Source organism: Pezoporus occidentalis, unplaced genomic scaffold, assembly GCF_034315485.1.
Source record: "Pezoporus occidentalis ecotype Australia unplaced genomic scaffold, CSIRO_AGI_Poc_V1 ctg27, whole genome shotgun sequence".
NCBI classification, from domain to species: domain Eukaryota; kingdom Metazoa; phylum Chordata; class Aves; order Psittaciformes; family Psittacidae; genus Pezoporus; species Pezoporus occidentalis.
The window spans coordinates 9,986,727-10,003,261 of NW_026914611.1; the positions used below are offsets into that span (position 1 = coordinate 9,986,727).

General features: G+C 39.6%; 1 protein-coding gene across 1 annotated transcript in view; it reads left to right on the top strand.

Annotated features, from left to right (window-relative positions):
- ITGBL1 (integrin subunit beta like 1) overlaps window positions 1–16,535 on the top strand; it is a 141,102-nt gene that overhangs the window by 118,743 nt on the left and 5,824 nt on the right. Inside the window, exons 9-10 of the mRNA XM_062624690.1 lie at window positions 10,424–10,570; window positions 15,781–15,894. Of these exons, the coding sequence (XP_062480674.1) occupies window positions 10,424–10,570; window positions 15,781–15,894 (261 nt within the window). The remainder of the gene's footprint in view (window positions 1–10,423; window positions 10,571–15,780; window positions 15,895–16,535) is intronic.

The window sequence follows — 16,535 nt, forward strand, 5'->3', positions numbered from 1 at the left end:
AGCCTTCTCTTCTCCAGGCTGAACAGCCCCAACTTTCTCAGCCTGTCTTCATAGGGGAGGTGCTCCAGTCCCCTGATCATCCTCGTGGCCCTTCTCTGGACTTGTTCCAACAGTTCCATGCCCTTTTTATGTTGAGGACACCAGAACTGCACACAATACTCCAGGTGAGGTCTCACAAGAGCAGAGTAGAGGGGCAGGATCACCTCCTTTGACCTGCTGGTCACACTCCTTTTGATGCAGCCCAGGATACGGTTGGCTTTCTGGGCTGCAAGCGCACACTGAAGCCGGCTCATGTTCACTTTCTCATTGACCAGCACCCCCAAGTCCTTCTCCACAGGGCTGCTCTGAATCTCTTCTCTGCCCAACCTGTAGCTGTGCCTGGGACTGCCCTGACCCAGGTGTAGGACCTTGCACTTGGCATGGTTAAACTTCATGAGGTTGGCATCAGCCCACCTCACAAGCGTGTCGAGGTCCCTCTGGATGGCATTCCTTCCCTCCAGCGTATCAACTGAACCACACAGCTTGGTGTCATGGAAAATTCTAGTTTGAATGTTGAACCTGCCATGATAATAGTTTGTAACACCTGGTGTATTCAATAATATGAATGTGTATAAAACGAATAATTTGAAATTTAATTTTGCATAAGGGAAATAAAAGCTGATAAAACCACTGAAAAGCTGGGTCCTATTTGTTATAAATTAAGTACTTGGGAACTGAAAAGTCATCATTCTCCATGGTTAAAAATACCTCTCCCATTTATGTCATTCATATTTTTTATTATTTGATGGCATTTTTTTAGTGTTTATATTGCTAATGCTATTGCACATTTTTGAAATTATAAACAAAAATTCTGTTGTTCCTTATTAGAAAGGATACAGAGGCTGGCTGAAGTACCTCACACTTATATGAAGAATCACCTCAACACCTGACCAGTGTCCAACTTATTACTGTTCAGGAGATACTTTTCAGAGATATTACCTGAATAAGGTCTCCCCTTTACTCTAAATAGCTTTGCCCAAAAAGAATGGTAGAAATTAATCAATTATTTTAAACCCCATACACTTTAAGCTTATTTTCATAATTTTGAAACAACTAATAAAAAGGAAAGCCAGCTCATGAACTATATTAGTCTCAGGCTCCATTTTTTTCACTTCCATTCAAGCTGATAGTTTAGTTACTAATGATTCTCTGGAGGTGAAAGGAATTATATGGGAAAATGCATTTCGAGTGACTGTGCCCTGTTTGAAATTTCATTGCGCATCATCTAGTGACAGGACTTCAGAAAGCCCGCCCTTTGATTTTTGCTGGTACAGGGACCCGAGCTTATTCCCAATTCTTTCCCTGAAATTTTAGGATAAGCGCCAAATCAGGAGTCATGTTGTCCTGGGCTTTTTTTTGTGAGTAAGAGGAGAGTAGGAAATGTGGCATATAGTGATTAAAACTACCAAGATCTAAGCTGACCTCTGAAGTGCTTCAAGGAAGACTAGAGCATCTTTGCTTACTTGCAGCTCTCTGAACTTGGTAAGGTGATGCTGGTCTCTAGAGTTTTACTCTTCCCAGTTAGAAGTCATGCCACTACTAATACCGTCCTCTAAAATTATTGGATTTCTGTAGTAGATATGTTGGGATTCCAGTGGCAAATAATTGGCAAATTATTTTTTCATGTTCTTGATATTTTATTTCTTGTGCTATTTCTAAATATAATTTGAAGTATTTTTAATTTATTCTAGATTTGGTTGTAATTTACTCTCTGAAGCATGTTTCTGTGTTCTTATTTTATGTTTCTATTTAATTTCATTCTTTTACAGAATCTTCTCTCTTCTCATGACACAGAAATGCTTCTTGTGCTTGTCTGATTTTCCAGTGGGAAGTGCACTGAGATTCAGATTAACAAATACAGATGTCTTACTAATCATGTGATTCTCTTCCATACACCACTTTTCCTTCTCTTGGCTTTCTTCCCTTTCCTGAAACCTTGTTTTCTTTCACCATCCAGTGTCCGTCTGTATTTCTGAGCTACTTCTCTCGAGACCACCCCTGACCCTAATAACTTAAGGCAGTACCTATTAAGGTATAAGTACTTAGTACAAGAATGTTTATCTTCAGAGAATCCCCATCAGTTCCAGCTTTCTGTTCACTCACCACTTAGTAAGTGAATTTCCCTTACTTCCCGTCACCTTCAAACTTATAATATGAGCCATTTACTCCTTTTGCATTTTCTGCTACTTCATCTTTCACTCTAGCTTCTACCAACATTTTCTTTTAGATGCCTTTTCCCACAGTTTCTGACCAAATGTAGGAATTTCTGCCATTGTTATCCTTTTCAGATTCTCAATAGCCTCTGATGTTACTGATGATAGCTTCAACAATCTCTAGCAATTGCCGGATATTTTGCTTGGCTGTCACTTTGTATCCTGATAATATTTTGAATATTTCCTTTGATATTTCACACATCACTCTTGTTAGGAGATTCTACCAATTTTAACCTTGTTTTCTTTCCTTTTTGCAACTTATCCATTTACAGCACTTCTCTCATTAATTTGGCATACACCTCTCTCTCTCTTCCTTTCAGGTTTATTCATGCTTCCATCTCAGCCTGACCCTCTTGACACCTTTTGCTGAACTGCTTATTCCTTCCTCTTTCCCTCTGTTTTCATTACTATTTTTCTGCCACTGTTGCTATCTAGGCAATCACTGTCAAGCCTTCAGAGGATTGTAAACTGGACTCTGTGAAAGTGCAGGGTCTGACAGTGAGCACTGAGTACCAGTAAACACAAGAAAGGCGGACCAGTGTTTTCAGATCAAATGCATGCTGAAATGAGAAATGTGAATGACAACCTAAATGCTTTTAATAAAAATTGGTACTGGCCTCCTCTGACCAGCAGAGATTGATTAATAGCTTGCTTTCCAGACCAGCTGTCCATGTGACTGTAGGAAGACACGAAGCGAAAGATGTGATAAATTAGGGTACAACTGAGTGAGACCTTATTACCATGTTTCTGCATGATTGTAGTGAGTCATTCACTTAAAAATTCAGCTGTCCATCATTGCAGTACCAGGAATAGAGACACTGCATCTCCACAAAGATAGAGGTTGCAGGAGGACTTGGCATAGATTCCACAGCACTCTGCTATTAGAAATGGATCTACAGAATCATAGAGAGGTTTGGGTTGGAAGGGACCTTAAAGATCATCTAGTTCCGACTCCCATGCAACAGGCAGAGATGCCTTTCACTAGACCAGGTTGTTCAAAGCCCCATCCAACCTGGCCCTGAGCATTTCCAGGGATGGGGCAGTCACAGCTCCTCTGGGCAATCTGCTCCAGTGTCTCACAACCCTTATTGTGAAAAAGTCCTCCTTATGTCCAAGACAAACCTATCCTCTTTAGGTTTAAAACCATTGCCCCTATCTGTCACAACAGGCCTTGGTAAAAAGTCTCTGTCTTTCTTATTAGCTGTCTTTCCTAATATTGAAAGGCTGCGATAAGTTCTCCCCAGAACCTTCTCCAGGCTGACAACCTCAACTCTCTCAACCTTTCTTCACAGGAGAGGTGTTCCAGCCCTCTGACCATCTGGACTTGCTTAAACAAGTCCGTATCTTTCCTGTACTGGGGACTCCAGAACTAGATGCAGTACCCCAGGTTGGGTCTCATGAGAGTGGAGTAAAGAGGGAGACTGACCTCACTCAACTTGCTTTCCAGGTTCTTCATTCGTGTTCCCCTTCCTTTATTTGTGCCTCTGCACAGAGACTCGATATGCTATAGCTGGATGAGGTGTCTCATTGCAGCCTTTTTGAGATAGATATGTTCTACCTAGAGGCCCATTCCCTACAGTTGTTTTTTTCAGTGATGTAAGTTTTGCCCAGGTGTATTGCAGTTATTGCAGTATTTAACATCATGTATTCTTCAACTTTACTTGGTTCCTTGAGTCTTTAGTGTGCAAGTTAAGTGCTTTTGGTGCACAAAATGACTGGAGAATCACAGGTCGCCAGCATTAGTTCTTTCTTGGCGCAGCTATGTCACTGATGTACACCAGGCTTGATATTTACTTACCTTACTGTTCCTGATGAGAGATATTTTCCCCTGTCCTCTGAGGTTATGGCTGTGCTGCTAGCTGCAGGTGTGTCTTGAGCTTTCAAGTGTTATTTGTTCCCCTACTGTGACCAGTCATTGATGTCATTGTTGGCTGCTCCACCTCACTGGGTGACTGTTGTCTATTATGTTCTGTTCTCTTTCAAGATTGAGGGCAGGCAGGCAACAAGAATTCAGAACAGCAAAGATCAATTTGAAATTGATTTGGTAATGCTTTTAATGCCATTCATTTTGATTCGTGCTCAGGACCATTATTGGCCCATTGCCACAGCAAAGTATCAACCACTGAAAGAATAAAACTGAAGCCCTTTTGGGTCTTCTGCATGCTACACATTGGTGCAGGATTATGACGCTTAAAAACTCTACAATAAAAGCAAACCGAACAAAACCAGTAAAAATGGTTGAAGTTCCACACAAGTTTGTCACTAGGGCCACAAGCAAAGGTTGATACTCATAACAGGCAACCCATTCCTTGCACTAATATTGCTTCACAGAAACAGAAGTAGATAGGGCATTTATGGAACTCTCAAATATACCTAAAATGCAAATTAGGAGAGGAAGATAATATCAGCCTGTCTCCCAGCCAAAGACAGCTTTTGGCACTGACCAGTCTATAAATTCAGAGATGTGAATACAACTCCTGATGTGGCTTCTCAGACTACACAGGACATAATGTCAGTCTTCAGCTGCCTAACATTAGCCACCCTGTATGATTTTTGATACCCAAGGCTACTCTTGCCTGACCCCAGCTTGGCTCCACAATGACCCAGGGATGCCTGCCTAGTTGCTGCCTTCATGTCCAAGGATGTCCTTGATGTCTTAGGATATGTCAAATGGCATTAGGCATCTAAACTGAACTTGCAATTTCTCTGTAGTTCCTGTTATATTAAAATAATGGTTTATTTCCACCCAACAGGTTTCTAATCTTTTCTATTCAAGGGTCATCAGAGTAGAGATCATGTTCTTTTGACTGAGGAATCTGAAATAAATATAATGGTTACAGAATTTGCTAGATATTTTTATATTATTTAGTAGAGATTCTTGTTATGGTATTTCTTATTGAAAAATGCCACATGCTCATTAGCTGCTACAAAAAAGTGAAAATGTTTTAGGTAGTGGAGAAGTCAAGGGCTACCTGGCATAAAGTTAGTGTGATTTAGGGTTTTATTTTACACAAGTAGAGACTTAATGAGTCAATGCCTACATCCTTGCACTTAATTTACTTCATCCTAGTTTTAAGGCACATCCAGGGGCAGCAACAGATAAATTCAAAAGCATCAGTAGGTACAGAATTAATTTTAATTGGATCTTTCTGTTGAAATGAGCAGTAAAGGAATTAGGAGTGCATCAACATTGATTTTGATTAGTTGATGATTAATAGATATAATTTGCAGATCTAAAAGGGATTTATGTGTTGAACCTCATATGTTAGGCTACAGATAACCCTTACACTGTACTCATGCTTCCCCTATTTGAAGTCTGTGTACCATGTGCAACTAAAGCCTGTCTCTGACAAGGCCATGCTCTGAAGACTCCAAGTCATGTGCAGCCATGCCAACATCCCTTGGAAGCTTGTTCCAGTATTCATCATCTTTGGAATGTTGTTTTGTTTCTCAAATGAATTTGTCGATATCAGCTTTTCTCTATGGTTCTTGCTTTGTCTTTCTCTCATATGGTTTGATAAACCCCATTCTACTACCTTTAAAGAAGGCGTTTCAGATCCTGCTAAAGCATTTCTTAGCCCTTTCCCCCCTTTTTTTTAATTTCTTTCCTATTTTTTTTCTTTTCTTTTTTTTCTTTATCTTTTCAATAGGCTAAGCAGATACAGATCTTTTAATTTAATTCAACAACCCACTTTTTCTGCCCCTTGAATTCTTTCTTTGGAACTTCTTGGGACTCTTCCAAGTTTATAAAAATCTCTTCAAACATCGATATCAGAGTGAGGACTTTAATGTCCATCTCATTAATGCTCTAAAAGTTCCTACTCACTTCTGTCCCTACTCAGTCCTTTCCTGTTACATGCATATGATAACGTTAGCCCTTTTCATTGCAGTGCTTCACTTGAAGGTTATACTGAACTGCCTGTCTGTTGTGTTGCTCAAACTGGAGCCACAGTCTTTATTATTAGACTTGGACAATACTAAGTGACCTATTATGTAAATACAATAGGCAACTAGTATTTTTTTCACATTTAAATTTGGTTTTCCTAACTGCAGTTGTCACAACTGTTCAAGTAATGGAATTCTACCGATATTCAATAAAAAACAAAATCAGTGATCCGGTAATGCTTTTAACGACTCTTTTAGCATAGGGCAGGTTAATGAAGCTTCCTCATTTAGAAATATTTCCCCCAGATAGATGTTTTTTTAATATTCTCTTATGCCAATAATACAATGGAAATTTCTTTATCACAGTCCTGTAATAAAAAAATAGAAAATCCTGTTTCTATTGAAATACAGAGAGAAATATTTGTTTCATTTACTGCATTGTTCTAAAGCAGAGATCCTGCATTATTCTGAGATTTTTCATATCCTTTTTACACTTTTAAAACTCCTATTTTTCATATGGTTATGTTATTAATTATTTTGAGGAACTCATTCTTTTGAGTTGCCAAATTTTGTTTGGGGTTGACATGAGTTTGCCCTTTGTGAACATAATCCGGTTATAGTCAGTCTAGAAATAAGAGCCACCTTTCTCTGTAATGGATATTTCACCTTTTTCCTCAGGCTGACATTCCCATGTAGTGGTGCCTTTTGTATTAGAAAAATTATCATGCAGGTTGTTTGGGAACTCTGACAACAGTTATGTGAGTAGTCCTAAACTGAAGTTTCCCACAACCACACAGTTTTATTTCCAGGCGTGATAATAAATAATTCATCCTAGGGTCCAGTTTGATTTGGGCTGATTTGGGTTACAATGGACTTCTGCTAGTAATGTGTCACAGCTTGCTTTGTTACCTCACTCATATTTCACATTTAAATCTTGTGGTTATTGGATTTACTGATAGTTTTAAACAAAGTGACAGTGTCTTTAACAACCATTTTTTTCTTGCCTGCTTCTTCCTCATCCTGAATCTTCCTCATTCCTGATTGGAATTAATGTTTAAAATATTCTGTTATATATTTAAATGTTCATTAACTCAAGTCCTTAACACAGGTTTTAATAAGTGAAGATCTATAGTCTCAGAGCCATTGCAATATAGAATTTGCTTGTGATTTTAAGCGTTTTTAGTTAAGTATGAATTGATAATAGACCAACACTTTCCAGTAAGTCTGTTTCATCTGAATAGATAAAGTAGGATTTTATCACGTTACCAAATTCAGTTGGACTGGACTTCTTCAATTAGAGATTTTTCTTTTCCCCTTTCCTCTATGATTGCTGTATTCCTGAATTTTATTCTCCTCTATGGAGGGATTTATATTCAGATCAAAAGGACCTAAGAGCGAGAGGAGCAACCTGTTGTTGCTTATAAGTTTGAGAGTCTGGGATTTATTGGAATGAACCTGGGACACTTTTAATGTAATTTGAATATTACATTCAACTGAAAAGCCCTTCTTTTTGATCAGCTTGTTTGGACATATTCAGACAAATGCAAAGAGCCTTTGCAAGGAGGATATACACAACTAAATTGTGTAAAGCAGTTTTTCGTAGGCTAGCACATACTGAAGATAACAAGGAGTTAACAAGCACTAGGCCTATGCACTTGCATCCTCACCACCCTGGTGGATGAGGCATCCGAAGAGCTGCAGCTGCCCAAGCTGGTGTCAGCTAAGCGTAAATATTATTTTTGAGAAGTTAAGACAAAAGAATCATTTATGTTTTGAGGATTTATATGGCATCAAGGAGAAAAATGGTCATGTCAGAAAAATGCATGTCAAATTTTATGCAGTAAACTGTAAATTCTGTTTGGTGCAAATTTATAGATTATTAATTACTTTTTTATTTGACTTACGTAAAGGTTTTGCAGACATGATCAGTCTCTGCATTCTGTAAATCATAATGACCATACAAGAAAAACGATACAAAATTATTTTCTCAGTAGAATCAGCATGGATTTCTTACTATTCACTGCTAAAATGAGTACAAGTATTTGTATCTCCACAAATAATTTTCCAACACCAATATCCAGTTTTATATTTTGCTCTTCAGTGGTTGAGCTATTCTCAAATCAATCTATATGTTACGAATTAAAATAAAGAAGGCAGATAGAAATGCTCTGTGAGAAGCCTAGCTATAAGTAAGTTAATATAGACAATTGGATGACATCTACCTGGAAGGAACATATGGCAAAGTCAATATGCTTATTTTCTATCTATCTCTTGTATTTTTATTTGTGGTATAGCTGCTCTTGTTTCCCAGTCTAACAAAGAAACCAAAGTTGCATTAAGCTTCCATTGTTGCTAGTTATAAAGTTTTAATATTTTATAGCTGTGAAATGCATATATGTAAATTTGTAATTGCGGAATCAATACTGGCATATTAAAAATGTGTCATTGTTACTGAGCATTTCAAGTTGTATAGATAATGAGATCAAAAACCTCCAAGATCAATACACAGTCTGGGGTACAAAAATTATTCTGAACATTTAGATCACTGTATATGACAGCTCCAAGACTTTGGAGCACCCAGTAATTAAGGAATTACACTTATAGCAAACTACAAAGTTTGTGTCTCCTTTGGGTTTCAGTCAGTGCTGCCTTCCCATTTACAGTATCTAGTTGCACTGTTGTCTCATGAGAAGTCCACAAATCAGAAAAACAAAATTGGTGATTTGCCTCTGCTTCCTACAGTTCCATGCTTTACCAGATACTATTACTGCTTGTTCCCAGCCCATGATCCCAAATTATCTCAGTTCCTTTGTTTCCACTCTCTTGGCCTACATAGCAGGTAGAATAGGACAAAAGTCACTGGTATGTTTTATTTGCTTCTTTTAAGCCCAGTAAACAGAAAAGCTAAGGAATGATCTCCTCTACTGCAGAAATATTATTCAAGGTTGAAAAGTGAAATTCTGTCAGGGAGATATTTCTTAATTATTTTTTATTTTTTTTTTTTCTATTTTCCATTTTTGTATTCTTGTCTGCATTTGTTGCCACCTTTCCTTTCTTGCCAGATTTCCTACTCTGATATTCAACATATTTTCTGGTTTTATGAATCTTTGTGCAAATAGTTCTCAAAAATTCTGTTTCTTTATTTTTTCTTTTCTAAACATTGATTATCACTTCTAGCCTCTATCTTTGACCCAAGTTCAAGGGTTTCTTTGGCCTTTTCCTCACTTGTCACTCCCTACCTTTCTTTCCCTAACATTTCAGAGTGTATTCCTCTCGCCTTACCCTCTGTTTTACGTTTTTTTTTCTTTCCTCTTTTCTTTATGTCCTTTCATTTCTCCCTGTTTCCCCCCTTATTATTAATAATCTTTTGATATCTATGTCATTGCTGCTGTACTTTTGTTTTGCCTGTCCATCTTCCCTCTCATTCAGACTTCTTGTCTTGATCTGGGAATTGACATCTATGTGTTCGTGTGGAGAGCTGGGATAGCTGTGTCTGGAAAGAAGATGCAGAACAGCAACAGGATGTTGTTAGGATGATGAGAGAAACTCTGCAGGTTGCCGGTTGGGTTTACATACAACCAATTATAGCAATTGCATGAGACCCTGGGGGAATTATCGTCATCCTTTATTGTATCATAGAGTCATAGAATAGTTAGGGTTGGAAAGGACCTTAAGATTATCTAGTTCCAATCACCCTGCCATGGGGAGGGACACCTCTCACTAAACCATGTCACCTGAGGCTCTGTCCAGCCTGCATATGCATATAACCTTAAATGAGTTAATTTGTAGTAATTGCAGAATATGTTGAGCTCAGGCATTGCACAACCACTCTCTCCACTGCAGCAGATATCCAGCAGTAATGGGCTGCTGGAGGAGATGGCAACTTTTAATTCCCTTGCCTGCTCTGCTGTGTGCTGTGATCCTCTCAGCCCCGTGCTGGGATCTGCTTCTTCAGTTAACAGTATGGGATATGCAAGTGAGACTAGCACCAGCCTGCAGGGTTGAAGACCTGGCAGGAAAGAGGTTGTGTCTGCCCTCAGTACACTGGGGATTAGGGAACGTAACATAAAATTGAGATGATGTTGAGCTTTTGGATGAAGGGGGCCATGTGTATGCTTTCCTGCACATCATTAGGGCACCATGTTTAACCCAAGAATGAGAGAACTGAAGGAGATGACCCTGCTGGGAAGCTGTGCTGTCCAACTATCTGTCTGTCTGTCCCATAGGATGCACTTCACAGTGCTTTCTCTTTGTTTTGCTCATAACTAACCTTGGTGTCATTACAGGCCATGGTATCTGCTCATGTGGCCGATGCATTTGCCAGGACGGGTGGTTTGGAAAGTTGTGCCAGCATTCAAGGAAGTGCAACATGACAGAGGAGGAGAGCAGAAGTCTCTGCGAGTCAGCAGATGGCATATTATGCTCGGGGAAGGGTAAGATGTGGCAGCTGAGCCACGCCATATCAGTGCCCCTCCAGAGGAAAACTGTCAGGTTCTGGAAGACTAATGTGCTTGGCTGTGTGTTATCGTTTAATAGCCCTTTCTTTCAAAGGCACTTATTATTAAAAGGATGTTATATTTGGCTCCTTAATGCACTTGCATCCATTTTGTCAAACACCCACTGCAGACATACGTGTTTAATAATGTTGCTGTCCTATGCAATTTGTTAAAAGTATATAATTTCCTGTATGTGTTTATCTGATGGTCTGCATTGAACGGCTGTATATTATAAACTGTTAATGTTCCATCCAGACTGAGGGACAGAGGCATTGCCCACACTTCAGTGGGCAAGATGGCAAATGTACTATCTCAGGCAACGGTAAGTGGTGGAGAGTGTGCAACAGCAACTTTTGGTATAATCACCTCCCTCCTCAGCAGAGCAGCAAAGGAAAGGTGGACATCTGCAGCCCCCACAACAGAATCCAACAAACCCTTATTTACTAAATTTTTATTCAGGTGCTTGCTTTAGTTTGTTGGGTTGGTTTGTTTGTTTGTTTGTTTTCCAGCTATGAAAAATTGCCCCAGGGAGGGATGAAATTTAGAAAATGTTGATAATTATCTGAAACTGTTCTCTGAGGTTTTTACCTTGCAGTCTTTCAGGCTAGAAAATTGCATTACTGGAAAGAAAGCTTTTTAGCTCCCCCATAATGCAAACTGCCTGTTTTTATAATATAATATGCCTGAAAGAGACAAAAAATGGTTGGTGGGCCTGGCTGGAAGCTAAAATGCCCTCACTCCAGACTGGATGTGCCATTTCCCTTGTTCATATGTCTCTTGCACGGACAGGGAAGAAGCCTATTAACTGGAAGAAAACCCAGTTAGGAGCCTTTTACATCAGGCAGATTTCCAGCTGTCTCTTTAGTAGCTCTTGTTTCAGTGCAAAAGATATTTAAATGGGGTTTCCAGCCCGGCCTTCTTCCATCTGTATTATCACTTATCAGAATTCTCCCACACCACACCTTTTTATTTTGGCTTTTTTCTCCCCCCAGTTGTTGCAATGTCATAGAAAATAAGGAAGTTTCACTGTCTCTGCGTTGTTTCCATGACTGTGGCTATCTTTAATTTAGTATGTGTGTAAGAGGATGCTGAGTTACTGGAGAAATGGAGCTACTGTGGTTTACTGCAGAAGTTAATTACTCTTAGTCTTGGTGTCCCTGTGATTTTTTTGTTTTTTTTTTTTTAATATAAACTGTGAAGGTAGGGAATATGCTCATAATCAATAAAATGCACTATATAAGAATCTAAATATAAATGTGAAAAATTATTTTGAAATTTAAAATATTTGTATTGTCTGTTACCTTTTTGGAAATATGGCTGAGAGCCTGTTGAATACTCTGAGAACAATTAGCTTTAAGCATGTATATCAAGGCTACAATTTACTTTGAGGCTTTCAAAGTATGTAATCTGGCAGGAATTTGCAGAGACATCCAGGATATTTTCCCTCTGTTCTCTGTGCTGCCCAGGGGATGGTTTGGGATCTGATCACTGATATAGGGTGGAGCAGCCTGAAAGTTGCTCTAGGTTGTAACCTGCTGCATGCAGGTACTGCTTTTAAACCTGATACATGAATGATGTCTCCAAAAGACCGGATTTTCTAAGGCAGTAGCACACTGTTGAGTAGCATTTACTTTCTGTGTGAATTGCAAACCTGCCCCTAAATCCGTATTCAGCAGCACTGGTGGGATTATTTTAATTTTTTAAGTTTCTTCAGCCCCCAAACACAGGTGAGCTTCTCGTGTGACCGAGGGTTTCCTTGAGGACAGTCAGTACAATAAAGCTGTGTCATATTAGGCGCTATAGCAGCTTTGTTGTGGGAGCAGCCGGTCATACGTGAATGCTTGTCCCAGCAGAAAAATCCCTAAGTAAGACAACCTCAAGAAGCATGTAGCCAGTGAACACCGAGGAGACTACTGTCTCCTGCCTCTTCTCTGACCAGGATGGGGTTTTATTTGTAAGACAAATCTATTCTTGATACTTAAATATCTGGAAATCATACTTTAAAATGTTGTTAATAGCTAATGTGACCAGCACTATCCAGAGGTCAAAATGACAAATTGTTCTTTCTGTTTCATTACATTGAGCCATACGTAACCATTACTGGTCAAATAAAAGGGAATTTTAAACCCATGAACTAATGGTGGTTATTCTGTCTCAGCTGGAAACCTAGCCAAGATATGCAAATGCAAAAATGGGTTTGGGGATCTTGACTTTCTGTATGTAGGAGTTATGAACTCTGAGGAGTCCTGGTTTTCAGCAGGCAACTGCTGAACACTGTCAGAAAATTACGCTCTGCTAACACAAGCAGAGTTGGGCATCCACATTGCTAGGGTGTTCTCAGAATCTTGGCTTGCTGACAATGCCACCTGTAGTAAAAGCTCTTCCCAAGGAAAACAGCAACACCCACCATGCTGCTGCCTCCCTGGCAGTAAATGCAGGGATGCAGATGGCTACTGTAACAGTGCAGGATGGGGGCTAGGTAATGAGCCAAAGCCCATGCGAGAGGATCTGGCTGGGATCCCAGGGAACACCCTGCAACTCATTAGACTTGTTTTAATTAAACTGAGGAGCCTCCCAGAGCAGCATTCTCTGTTCAGGGAAAAGACATGATACATTTATTCTCCCTTACAGATTTTGCATTATGGATTCTGATCTTCCTTGGTTGGCTTGGTGTTAAATTTGCTGTATCTTCTGCAAAATAGTTTTAAACATCACGGGCATCCCTCAGTAGCAGCATCAGTGCCCGCTTATGCAGAATCACTTCAGGTTTCTCACAATGTTGTGCTCTTATTAACTGCTTTAATTTCACTGAAATTCTCATACAATTCATCATTTTTAGCTCTCAGTAGCTTGTAGTTTGTATAAACAGAAACATTCAGTTTAAATTACCCTCAAATATGTCTTAGTGTACCTTTTATACAGCAGCCATGCAGCATTTATGCTATCCCTCCTGTCGCTTTGTACAATGGCATTTTTCATCCTTGTGGGGAATGTCAGCATTTTCTGTGCCCATGGCTCAGTAAGCAATACTAAGAACTCATGGAAAAAAATAGGTGCTTATCCAGATGCTTCCATCCCCAAATGTTCCAGTTGCTGGCTCTTCCTGTATGTATTTACATGTCGCATATGTTACAAGTTAAAACAGCACTTCTCTAAAATTAGGCAATGAGTTAAATTTTGTCAGTAAACACTGAATTACTTTCATTTTAATTAAAAAAAATAAAGTAGAAACTCTGCTGAAGCTATTCTAAAGGTTTAAGGAATTAAGTTTCAGTGATCAGGGACACTTTGGTATTTATGAGAAAAACCTATGGAATATTGCTTGATAGTGACAGATAAATTCTTTTTTTTTTTTTTTTAAAGTGTATTTGGATTTTTCCGTTGGATTTTATTCAGAAGTCACTGAAAGAAATGGAAAGGTGGAAAAGCATCTAGGTCCAGCCCCCTGCCATGAGCAGGGACACCTTCCACTAGACCAGGTTGCTCCAAGCACTTCCAACCCATCCTTGAATACTTCTAGGGATGGAGCATTCACAATCTCCTTGGGCAACCCATTCCAGTGCCTCACCACCCTCACAGTAAAGAATTTCTTCCTTATATCTAACCTGAACTTCTCCTGTTCAAGTTTAAACCCATTGCCCCTTGTCCTATCACTACAGTCCCTGATGAATGTTCCCTCCCCAGCATCCCTGTAGGCCCCCTTCAGATACTGGAAGGCTGCTAGGAGGTCTCCACGCAGCCTTCTCTTCTCCAGGCTGAACAGCCCCAACTTTATCAGCCTGTCTTCATACAGGAGGTGCTCCAGCTCCCTGATCATCCTTGTAGAACTTGTAGCCAAGCTTCCTTCATATTTTCTTTAATATTGCATTAAAAACTTTTGTGTCTTTGTATTGGAATCATTCTGAAAATTTTGCAAGAGGACTAGGATTTTCAACTGCATCTAACTCATTTATAAGCATGTTCTATTAACAGTTGACAGCTTCTTTGGTGACATTTTTTAAATCCTGCCTCTCATAATTGAAAACTATGCGTATATTCATGTGTTGTCTTATTTGTTGTGATTTATTTGTTTTTTGACATTTTTGTATTGATTTGTGCTGTTACCAGTTCATAGGTCCCCAGAAGGATTTTTTCGCTTAGCAGTTACTAAGTGTGTCACCTTAGCATTTAAGTGTCTGAACTCTGTACAAGGTCAGGCAGCTGAGGATGGGCTCTGTAAAAGCCAACTCTTCAGCTGGGTATTGGAATCATCCATGAGGAATTACCATTTCCTATTGGCATTTTTAGTTGCATAAAAGCCTCTCTTGCAGCCTTCTGACTCTACAGACTTCCTGAGATATGGTTGCCTTGGGGCAGCTGTCCCTTTCCAGGATTCAGAGCCATGAACCTTCTCCTGAAGGTAGAGATGGCTCTGAGTCTTCCCTTAAAGGGAGGTTTCTGGTGTTTGGTGGGTTGCAGCATCACACGAAAGTCACCATGAAGTTCCCCCTTTGCTTGTGGGGGTGCAACCTGACATCCCTGAGGAGAAGAGCTGCTTATCCCAATGAGACGCACTGGGGTACTCTGCAGAAACAAGTAGACTGCTGAGTCACCACTATGTGCACAAAGTCTTTCTGACCTAGAGGAAATTCCATGGGAGGTGGAGCAGTTTCTTTTGTGGTGATGAGGGTTTGAGGGGGTCTAAATTTGTTATTCTCAGGCACCCCTGGTCTTTTTTAGCCTCACCCCTAAAGATTTTAGATGAGGAGGGCCATTTTCTTCCTGGGTACGATTTTATTGCCTTCAGTAACAGTGGGTCAGGGACAATTTGAGCTTTTCTAGTCAAAAAAAGAGCATTTGCTGGGAAGAGCAGCTCTGATTGTAGGCCTCTGAAACCAAAGAAAAGCTTCAAAATGCAAGTCCTGATTAAATGAAATAGCAGAATCAAAGCATTAGTAGTAACGTCCCACCATACTCTTATGTCAAAAGAATCCTTTTATTCAGAAAGCTTTTAGCTTGATGATTTTCTTTTATGCAACAGCTTCTTAGGCAAGCAATTTTGTGCCTATGCGCACATGTGTGTGTGTGCACGCGTATGTCTGGGCATGTTATTCTCTAGTCTGAAAATGCCAGTGCTCTTTGTGAGTAATGTTTTTCTGTGATTTCAGGTTCCTGCCACTGTGGAAAGTGCATTTGTTCACCACAGGAATGGTACATTTCGGGTGATTTCTGTGAATGCGATGACAGAGACTGTGACAAACACGAAGGTCTCATTTGCACAGGTGCAGTACAGGCTAACACTTAATTGCTTCAGGAAACAAACTGTGTTGATGGGGATTATATTAAACAAAGCCTGGCTTCTTCCTCCGCTGACGGAGGAAGTGCGTTTGCTGGTTATGCAAACCTGCTATAATTGTTTCTTTTTGCAATGTGATAATCAACTTAAGGTTTCAAAACACCATTTGAAAGCCTGAGTATGAATTTAAATAAGTAAGCCAGCTATGAAATCCATCAAGACTTTTCACTGTAATAGACTACAATTTACTGCTTTTTGGCAAAGGACGCGCAGTGTGGAAAGGATGTTTTGATCATGAGATTTCTTTAGCTTTTGTTCTCTTACTGGATTTTCTATGTACATATTGCTTTTAAGTCATAGACAAAATTCACTTGTCTGATGATCTTGGTAGGTGAGTGGCATAGCTGTGTGGGTTAACAGAGCTTCCTGGCAATCAGGCAGTTCTCAGCGGGAGGCTGAAATACCTGACAGTTTTTCTTATGACATGATGGCTAGTGATTAAAGCAGTTTCACCTTAATACTGTCTGAGAGTTCAGGTGGCAGATGTGGATAGAAATGGGTAGGCTACCACCAAACCCTCATGACAAATCTAGTGACAAGAAGGAACACGGGAATTGTAAATTAACT